Here is an 11,678-nt window from a genome sequence, read left to right on the forward strand (position 1 = left end):
ATAAAATGAATCTTGTATATTATTATGCAGAATCATTTAGTCATATTATGGGAGTTTTGTTTTACCTTGACATAAGCAAAAGGTCAAAAAAATTATTTTCCTTAAGGTGATCTTAGTGAGAACTTCAACAAAGAGATAGTATGCATTAAAAAAGGACATAGAAACCATAAAAAAGAACCAGTCAGAAGTGAAGAATACAATAATCGAAATGAAAAATACACTGGAAGGAATCAACAGTAGGTTAGATGAAGCGGAAAATCGAATCAGTGAGTTGAAAGATAAGGTAGCAGAAAACACCCAATTGATCAGCAACAAGAGAAAAGAATTTTTTAAAAATAAGGGTAGTTTAGGAGACCTCTGGGACAACATCATGTGTACCAACATCTGCATCATAGGGTTACCAGAAAGAGAAGAGATAGAGCAAGGGATTGAGAACCTATTTGAAGAAATAATGACTGAAAACTTCCATAATCTGGTAAAGAAGTTAGACATACAAATCTAGAAAGCACAAAGAGTCCCAAACAAGAGGAACCCAAACAGACCCTCACCAAGACATATTATAATTAAAATGCCAAAGGCAAAAGACAAATTGAGAATCTTAAAAACAGCAATAGAAAGGCAGCAGGTTACTTACAAGGGAACTCCCATAAGAATGTCAGCTGATTTTTCAGCAGAAACTTTGCAGGCCTGAAAGGACTGGCAAGAAAATTCAAAGTAATGAAAAACAAGAATCTATAACCAAGAATACACTACCCAGCAAGGCTATCAATTAAAATAGAAGGTGAGATAGAGAGCTTTCCAGACAGGAAAAAGCTAAAGAAATTCATCACCAACAAGCCAGTATTACAAGAAATATTAAAGGGACTTTTTAAAGAAGAAGATGAGGGAAAACAAAAAAACATAAATATGAATAATAAAATGGAAATAAATATGTACCTATCCATAATCACTTTAAATGTAAATGGATTAAATGCTGCAACCAAAAGACATTGGGTAGGTGAATGGATAAGAAAACAAAACCCATATATATACTGTCTACAAGAGACTCATTTCAGATCAGAAGACACAGACTGAAAATAAAGGGATGAAAAGATATTTCATGCAAATGAAAATGAAAGAAAAGCTGGGGTAGCAATACTTACATCACGCAAAATACACCTTAAAACAAAAGCAATAATAAGAGACAAGAGCATTACATGATGATAAAGGGATCAATACAATAAGAGGACATAACCCTAGTAAACATATACACACCCAACAGAGGAGCACCTACATACATAAAGCAATTATTGACTGACATAAAGGGTAAGATCGACGGTAATATACTCATAGTAGGAGACTTTAACACCCCACTGACACCAATGGACAGATCTTCTATACAGAAATCAACAAGAAACAGCAGCCTTAAATGACACACTGGATGAGATGGATTTAATTGATATTTTCAGAGCATTTCACCCCGAAGCAGCAGAATATACATTCTTCTCAAGTGCACATGAAACATTCTTCAGGATAGACATGTTAGGCCACAAAAAGATTCAATAAATTTAAGAAGATTGAAATCATATCAAGCGTCTTCTGTGACCACAATGCTATGAAACTAGAAATCAACTACAAGAAAAAAAACTGGAAAATACACAAACATATGGAGCCTAAATAATATGCTACTAAACAATGAATGGGTTAATGACAAGATCAAGGAAGAAATCAAAAGATACCTAGAGACAAATGAAAATGAAAACACGACGACTCAAAATCTATGGTACACAGGCAAAGCAGTCCTAAGAGAGAAATTCATAGCGATACAGGCCTATCTTGAGAAACAAGAAAAATCTCAAATAAATTATCTAACGCTACACTTAAAAGAACTAGAAAAAGAAGAGCAAACAAAACCCAAAGCGAGTAGAAGTACAGAAATAATAAAGATCAGAGCAGAAATAAACACAATAAAGTCTAGGAAAACAATGCAAAAGATCTATGAAACCGAGAGCTGATTCTTTGAAAGGATAAACCTTTAATCAGACTCATCAAGAAAAAAAAAAAAGAGAATACCCAAATAAATAAAATCAGAAATGAAAAAAGGAGAAGTAATGACTCCTTAGAAATACAAAAAAAAAAAAATTGTAAGAAAATACTACAAGCAATTATATGCCAACAAATTTGACGCTCTGGAAGAAAAGGATACATTCCTAGAAACATACAGTCTCCCAAGACTGGATCAAGAAGAAACAGAAAATCTGAACCGACCGATTACCACCAAAGAGATCAAATCAGTAACCAAAAAACTCTCAAAAGACAAGTCTTGGACCAGATGGCTTCACAGGTAAATTTTACCAAACATTCCAAGAAGAATTAATACCTGTTCTTCTCAAACTATTCCAACATTCAAGAGGAGGGAATTTTCCTAATTATTTTTACGAGGCCATCATTACCCTGATTCCAAAACCAGACAAGGACATTACAAAAAAGAAAAAAGAAAACTATAGGTTGAAATTCCTGATGAACATTGATGCAAAAATCCTCAACAAAATATTAGCAAACCAAATTCAGCAATATATTAAAAATATCATACACCACAGTGCAAGATTAGTTCAATATCTGCAAATCAATTAATGTGATTCACCATATTAACAAATTGAAAGATAAAAATCATATGATCATATCCATAGATGCAGAAAAAGCATTCAACAAAATCCGGCATCCATTTATGATAAAAACTCCCAGCAAAGTGAGAATACAGGGAACATACCTCAACTTAATAAAGGCCATATATGACAAACCTACAGCTAACATCATACTCAACAAGGAAAAGCTAAAAGCGTTATCCTTAAGATCAGGAACAAGACATGGATGTCTACTTTCACCACTTCATTGTATTAATATTGTAATTAACATTGTATTGAAAGTCCTAGCTTCAGCAATCAGACAAGAAAGAGAAATAAAAAGCATCTAACTTGGAAAGGAAGAAATAAAACTTATTATTTGCAGATGATACGATACTATATATAGGGAACCTTAAATTTCCACCAAAAATTGTTAGAACTGATCGATGAATTCAGTAAAGTAGCAGGATACAAAATTAATATTCAGAAGTTGGTAGCGTTTTTATACACCAATGATAAACTATCAGAAAGAGAAATTAAGAAAACAGTTCATTTATAATAAAATACCTAGGAATCAATTTAAAAGAGGTAAAAGACCTGTACTTGGAAAATTATAAGTCATTTAAAAAAGAAATTGAAGACAATACAAACAAATGGAAGTATATGCGTGCTCCTGTGTAGGAAGAATCAACATCATTAAAATGACCATACTACCCAAAGCAATCCATAGATTCAGTGCAATCCCTATCAAAATACCAATGGCATTTTTCACAGAACTAGAAAGAATAAACCAATAATTTATATGGAACCATAAAAGACCCCGAATAGCCACGGCAATCTTAGAAAGAACAAAGTAGGAGGTATCACACTACCTGATATCAAACTATATTTAAAGCTACAGTAATCAAAACAGAATGGTACTGGCATAAAAACAGATACATTGATCAATGGAACAGAATAGAGAGCCCGGAAATAAATCCATAGCTATACACTCACCTAATGTATGACAAAGGAGACGAAAATATACAAGGTAAAGACAGTCTCTTCAATAAATGGTGCTGGGAAAATTGGACAGATACATGCCAAAAAAAAAAAAAAAAGAAGAAGAAAACTGGACCACATTCTTACATCATATATTGGATTAAACTCAAAGTAGATTAAAGACTTAAATGTAAGACCTAGAAAACATAAAATTCCTAGAAGAAAACATAGGCAGAAAACTTTCTGAGATTGCTCTTAGTAATTTTTTTCTGATATATCTCCTCGGGCAAGGGAAACAAAAGAAAAAATAAACAAATGGGACTACATTGAACTGAAAAGTTTTTGCACAGCAAAGGAAACCTACTAAATGGGAGAAAACATTTGCCTATGATATATTTGATAAGGGGTTAATATCTAAAATTTATAAAGAACTCGTACAACTCAAGACCAAAAAAATCAGAGAATCCAGTTTAAAAGATGGGCAGAAGACCTGAATAGGCATTTCTCCAAAGAGGACATACAGATGGCCAACAGAGAAATGCAAATTAAAACCACAGTGATATCACTTCACACCTGTCAGAATGGGTGGCATCAATAAATCAAAAAACAAGTGTTGTGGAGGATGTGGAGAAAAGGAACCCTTTTATACTGTTTGTGGGATTGCAAATTGGTACAGCCAATCCAAAATTAAAAATCGAACTACCCTTTGACCCAGCAATTGCACTTCTAGGTATTTATCCAAAGAAAACTGAAACACTAATTCATAACGATCTATGCAACCCTATATTCATGGCAGTGCTATTCACAATAGCCAAGATATGAATGCAAGCTAAGTTCTCATTAATAGACGTTTGGATAAAGAAGTTATATTATATATATGTGTATATATATATGTACACATACACATACATACATACATACATACATACATACATACAATGGAATATTATTTAGCCATAAAAAATGAAATCTTACCATTCACAATGACATGGATGGACCTAGAGGGGATTATGCTCCGTGAAATAAGTCAAAGACAAATACCATATGATTTCACTCATATACAAAATCTAAGGAACAAAATAAATGAACAAACAAAATGAAAACAGACTCACGGATACAGAAAACAAACTGGTAATTGCCAGATGGGAGGTGGGTTAGGAAGCTGGGTAAAAAAGGTGAAGGGATAAGTACAAATTGCTAGTTATAGAAACAGCCACGGGAATGTAGAGTACAGCATAGGGAATATAGCCAATAATATTGTAATGGCTATGTATAGAGCCAGATGGGTGCTAGAGTAATTAGGGATATCACTTCATAAATTATATAACTGCCTAACCAATGTGCTCTATACCTGAAACATAATTCTAAAAAACAAACAAAATATATAAAAACAAAGCTTCTCTAGATATTGGAAATCAAGGTGAGCCCTGCAATGCCCCAGCATAATATCTTGATAAAGTTCCCAGACTTTGGAACAGCGAAGTGAGAAACTCAGACAGAATCGAACAGATTCCCTGAGTTGAGGAAGTTGAGCTGTCAGTCAGGAGAGACCAAGGTGGCTATAGTGTGCAAAGCAGAATATCAGAGATAAAAGAGCCACACACAGAATTCCAGAGATCTGCAGAGAGTCCCGCTCATCTATTCAGCAGAGTACTAATGTGTGTGTGTTGGGGGAATGGGGGGATGTTGGTTAATTTGGAAATTAACCAAACCTGGGCTAAGAACTAACTGAAAGGACTAGGGAACAGAATTCAGTGCTCACACAGGGATGGGAATAGAACCTGTTCTAACCAGCCAGACTGAAAACGCTAATCATGATTCATGGGGGATTGGCTGGAGTGCTCAGGAGGCTCTCATCTCAGCACTGAGGAATGAGTACATTTCATGTAAAATTCTTATACAATATTTGGGGTAGTATAATATCACTTAAAGATCTGAGAGGTTGAAGTTGTACACTATAAACCCTAAAGCAATCACTACAATGACAAAAAAAAATACGGCTGTGTGATCATAAAAAGTATTCAGTTGATCCAAAAGAAGAGGAAAAGAGAGGGAAAAGGAAACAAAGGAAACTGGGACAAGTAGATGACAATAGCAGAGGACAGAGTTAAACCTAACCCTATAAATAATCACGTTAAATGCCAATGATCTAAGCTTGCTGATTCAAAGGCAGAGACGATCAGATTGATCAAAAAGAGTAAGACCCAACTACAAAGACACACTTTAAGTATGAAGACACAGCATAAAATAAAAGAATAAGCAAAGGTATACACGATAACATCAAAGCTAGAGTATCTGTATTAATATCAAAGTATATTTCAGAGCAAAGACTGTTCCCAGGGATAAAGAAGGGTCATTTCCTAATAACAATGGTGTCGATTCATTAAGTGCACATAAATGTTTATGAATCTAATTATAGAGTTTCAAAATCAACGAAGCAAAAAGTGAAACTTCAAAGAGAAATAAATAAAACCACAATTATAGTCAAATGCTTTAATACCTCTTTTCAATAATTGATGGAACAAAGAACAGTAAGGGTGTAGAAGACTTGGACAACACTGTCAACCATCTGGGTCAAGTCGAGGTTTATAGAACACATCTTCCAGTGACAGCAGAATGCACGTTCTTTTTAACTGCGCGTGGAACGTTTACCAAGATAGACTGTGCTGTGGACCATGAAATAAGTCTTGATATGTTTAAAAGTATTCAGATCATACAAGGTGTGTTTCCCGACAACAATGGAATTAAATTAGAAACAATAACAAAAGGATATCTGCAACATTACCAAAGTATTAGGAAACTACATACCACATTTCTAAATAACCTATGAGTCAAAGAAAAAAATTTTGAGACTAATTAGAAAGTGTTTTGAAGTGAAAAAAAATGAAAACAGAACATGTTGAAATTGGTGGAATGCTACTAAAGAGGTACTTAGAGGGAAATTTATAGTATTGATCCTCTATATTAGAAAAGAAGAAATGTCTCAAATCAATGATCTATATTAAGATACCAGAAAAAAGAAGAACAAGTTAAACTGAAACAAAGCAGACGAAAGGAATCAATATTAAAGGAATCAATATCGAGATCAATATTTAAAAATCAATTGTATTTCTATATGAAATATATGAATAAACAATCACAAATTAATATTTTTAAAAATACTACTTACAATAGATTAAAAAATATTAAGTATTTAGGGATAAATTTGACAAAAGACGTGCAAGTGTGTATAGCTAAAAACTACTAACATTACTAAGTGAAATGAAAGCCTTAAATGGAGATATATACCATATTAATGGGTGGGAAGACTCAATACTGTTAAGATGTCAATTCTTGAGAAATTTAACACATTAATTAAAATCCCAGGGGGATTTTTATAGAAATTGAGAAGCTGATTCTAAAAGTCATATGGAAATCCAAGATAAAACAAAAAAGTTACATAAGTCTAGAAATAAATGCCACTAAAAATGTACAAGATCAAGATATCAAAAACATTAATGAACATTAAATAGTTATATCACGTTCATGGCTAGGAACACAGACTATTACAAAACTTTTAATTCTTCCCAAATTCATCTATAGATCTGATATAATCCCAATCAAAATCCCGATGTTACTTTGTGGAATTCAATAAACTAATTCTAAAATATATGTGAAAAAATAAACTGCTGAGGGTTGGGAAGAAATGGGATAGCAAAGTATTTCTTCTGCCATAAATATAAATGTGTTATAAAGCTGTAATAATTAAGACCTTATAAAATATTTATAGCAGCTTTTCTCATTTAGTTCCGTATCTCGCCAAACTTTAGTGTGTTCAATCTTTTATTATTTAAACTCTTTTTGTGTGAAGTGATATTTCATTTTTCTATATAATATATAATATAATATTATATATTATATTAATATATAATAATATAGCTGCATCAGCTTTCTTATATGTTTATATGACGTATGTTTTTCTATCCTTTTACTATCAATCTGTCACATTATGTTTCTTTTAAACTGCACATAGGGTCTTGCTTTTTCTCCAGTGTGACAATATCTGCCTTTAACTTGTAGTATTTAGTCCACTTAGATTTAATAGAACTATTGCTATGATTGGATTTAATAGAACTATTGCTATGTTTAACATCTTGGCATTTGTTTTCTATTAATCCAACTTATTATTTTTTGCTTTGTTTCTCTTTTCTTATCTTCTGGATGAATCATGTATTTTTTAGTAATCATATGTTGTCTCGTATTGATTTTTTTATTCAAAACTATTTTTTAGTGGTCGTATTTGACTTTACGATAACTATCTTTAATTTATCAGAGTCTAAATTCAAATAATATATACTTCATAACAGTGTAAAAATCTTACAACTGTACAATTCCATTTATATCCCACCCTTTGTACTCATCTCACATTTGACTTCTAAATAAGCTATAAATCCCAAAATATGTTAATATTTCTGCTTTAAAAGTCAATTGTCATAAAGATATATAGACATAAACTGATAGCAAAATAAGTCTCTTATGTATAACATTCTGGGTTTGCTTTATTTCTGCCCGCACACCCAGAGTTCCTCCCGGTGTCATTCCCCTTCAGCCTGATGAATGTCTAAAATTTTTGTATTGCAAGTTCTCTCAGCATTTGTGTGTAAAAAGTGTCTTTATTTTTTGCCTTCATTTCCGAAGGACATTTGCTGAATACAGAACTATAGGATGGCAGGTGGGTTCGTTGTTTTTTGTTTTTAAAGCAATTTATAAAGACATCATTCCATTATTTTATGGCTTCCATCATTGCTGGCAAGAAGTCAGCCATTATTTGTGTCATTGTTCTCGTGTATATATAGTGTCTTTTTACCTGTGGCTGCTTCTAGAATTTGCTCTCAATCGTTGGTCTTCGGCAATTTTATTATGTGCCTAGGTATGATGTCCTTTAATTTTATCCTGTTCGAGGTTCAGCTGAGCTTCTTGGATTTCTGGGATCACGTCTTTTGTTAAGCTGGCAGGGTTCTTAGACGTTAGCTCTTCAACTTTCTTCTGCACAATTCTCTTTTTCCTCTAGGATACATGAGACCATTTAATGTTGTTCCATAGATCTCAGATCACTAATTAATTTTTTTCACTGTGCTTTTTTCTTCATATTTTAGTTTGTATACCTGCTGTTAACTATCTTCAAGTTCACTGTTTTTTTTCTCTTTTTCCTGGTTTACTCTTAAATATATCTAATAATGTCTTTAGTCCTAATATTATATTCCTTATTTCTAGTATTTCCATTTTGCTCTCTTTTTTTATCATTTATGTGTCTCGGCTGAAATGCCCATCTCTGCACTCACACTGCCTATCTTTCCCACTCAATCCTTCAGCATTTTTATTATAGTTATTTCCTCTCTAGCCATGCTTGGGATCTTAAGCACTAATGAGATTCCAGAGATCTCGTCATACTTTACAACTGAGCCACCAGCTTTCCAAACCCGGAGAGAACTATCTGCTTTACAGCCTAGCTGCCAGCTATTTTTTCCTTTTTTCTTTCTTTCTTTCTTTCTTTTTTTTTTTTTTTAATCACTGAAGAATTCTCTCCCCTCTCTCATCTGCCCCTGGACTTTGTGCTTTGGGGGACCTCTCTCTCTCTCTCTCTCTCTCCGTCCTGCTTCCTTGTCCTAAATCTTGGCCGGGAGACTGCTTTACACTTTCAAACATGTCTCAGAAGGAAAGTTTCTCTCAGCTCTCTCATCCCACCCGCAGCCTGTGGTACCTGAGAATCCACAATACTTTGCTGCCTTGCTGTCTGCCCCCTCCCTGCTTTATATTTGTGAGAGACCCTGAACGCCTCAGGGAGCTCTCCCAGTTCCCCTCCCTTGCCCCAAGATCTTTGGTTTACATCCGCAAGCTCTAGGTGAAGATCTCTAGAAAAGAGTTTGTGGATGAGTGAAAACTCATTCTACTGCTGGGACTCCGCGGAATTCCCATCTACCATGTCATGGTGATTCCCTCTCCCCATCCCTCCGCCAAGAATGAGAATATCTGCGGGTCATTTTGTGTGTAACCCATTTACCCTATGAGGATTCTTTCACACTAATTTAAGCAACATAAGCTCTAAATTTTAAATTGAATCTTCGCTTGGTAAAAATACTTTTTAACACAAATAGTCTCTTTCTTCTCTTAACAGTTTGGTATCCGCCTACATCCCATTTGGGTATAGACTAAATATTTTTAAATTAAGTAAAGTTAGAGAGACAAGATGTGCCCTTCAATTAAGTAAAGTTAGAGAGACAAGAAAGACTTCTTTTAATGGTCATGGATACAGAAGTTACATTTTAAATAAAAATCTCTAAGAATTAGAACCAGCTGTGGAAGGGAGATGGGGAGAAGGGGAGCCTTGGCTCTCTAAATGAAATTAGGCCAACTGAATTTCAGACATAGCGGTTTTTGAATAGCCTTTTTCTCTAATAGATGGTGTTCATAGAGGGGTAATATTGATTGGTTTGAGATTTTAAGTTCTCTCTTCTCTTTATCTGATGTTCAAAGAAGCTAGAATTCTCAAAATGACTTAACTCTTGAGGTGTTGTTCTTATATCGCGACTTTAGTAAACGTTAAGGTTAAAGGGTCACTCTTGGACAGAGTGAACGAATGCATAAGAAAAGAGAAGGCTAATGCTCTTTGGGGAATAAATTATTTCTACTGATAGAAATAATACATAAAAGAATAAAATTACTGAAATAATTTACTTATATGGTTATACATAACATGACACATTTCTATCTCATATATTTCTATGCCTGAAACATTATTCAGAAACATACTAGAAATTAAACCTTAGTAGTTACTATGTTTTATTTTTAAATGTTAGAAGTCGAGAACTGTTAGGGCTGTCCCTAAAATCGAAGATTTTCTAATTATTTTCAATTTTGTCACAGGCCAATATAAAGAGCACCATGGCGATCTGGACAAGTGATGAAATTTATCTCAGATATGCTTCTCCTAAATTTGTCAAATTAATAACTATTAAAAAACTGAAAAAAATTCTGAATATGTCAGCAGCTGCTGTTGTGACTATTCACAAAGTTGAGTATACAGGACACCCTTTGGAACTTGCCGTACTATTAAATTACTGTATTACATGTACCGCCTTTAAAAAAATGTACATAGTGATATATAGCGAAGTTACAGAACAGTGGATGCTCCAAGACTTTGTGTTAAATGTCACGATCGACAGTGTTATAACTTCACGTTTTCTATATACAGCAATGTCAGAATTAATACTATGGGACAAACATAGGGTCTACTATTGTTATCACAATTTCACTGTTACTGGAGTTTTACAAACACCTACAGAATTTGGAAATCTATCGAGATTATCGCATGACAGCGTTATCAATACCGTTTTTACAGGTGAGATAGTCTCCCCCCAACATCCCTCCCATGCCCGAACCACCAGTTTGTTCTCTGTATCTCTGAGTTTATTGCTGTTTGGTTTGCTCTTTTATGTTGTTTTTTTAGATTCCACGTGTAAGTAAAATTATACGGTATTTGTCTTTCTCTGTCTGACCTATTTCACTGAGCATAATATCTTCTAGGTCCATCCATGTTGGCACAAATGGCAAGATTTCGTTCCGTTTTATGGCTGAGTCATATTCCATTGTATACACGTACCACAACTTCTTTATCTTTTCATCTATTGAGGTACACCAGGATGCCTCCATATCTTGACTATTGTAAATAATGCTACAATGAACAAAGGGGTGCATATATCTTTTCAAATTAGTGTTTTTGATTTATTTGAAAAAATATCCAGAAGTGAAATTGCTGGGTCATAAGATAACTCTACTTTTAACTTTTCAAGGAACCTCCACACTGTTTTCTATACTGTCTATACCAGTTTACAATCCTGCTGACAGTATACGAGGCTTTCCTTTTTTCCACCTTCTTGCCAACACTTGATAGCCAGTCTGACAGGTGTGAGGTGATATCTCACCATGGTTTTGATTTGCATTTCCCTCATGATTTGTGATGTTGAGCATCTTTTCATGTGTCCATTGGCCATCCGTATGCCCTCTTTGGAGAAATTTCTATTCGTGGCCTTTGACCATTTTTTTTTTTTTTTTTTT

The 11,678-nt window shown here is 33.9% G+C and overlaps 1 protein-coding gene across 1 annotated transcript in view; it reads left to right on the forward strand.

Moving 5' to 3' along the window:
* CATSPERE (catsper channel auxiliary subunit epsilon) overlaps positions 1-11,678 on the forward strand; it is a 93,065-nt gene that overhangs the window by 37,198 nt on the left and 44,189 nt on the right. The window contains exon 10 of the mRNA XM_039883628.1: positions 10,488-10,962. Coding sequence (XP_039739562.1) covers positions 10,488-10,962 — 475 coding nt within the window. The remainder of the gene's footprint in view (positions 1-10,487; positions 10,963-11,678) is intronic.

This window comes from Pteropus medius, unplaced genomic scaffold (genome assembly GCF_902729225.1).
Source record: "Pteropus medius unplaced genomic scaffold, Ma_sr-lr_union100, whole genome shotgun sequence".
Taxonomy (NCBI): domain Eukaryota; kingdom Metazoa; phylum Chordata; class Mammalia; order Chiroptera; family Pteropodidae; genus Pteropus; species Pteropus medius.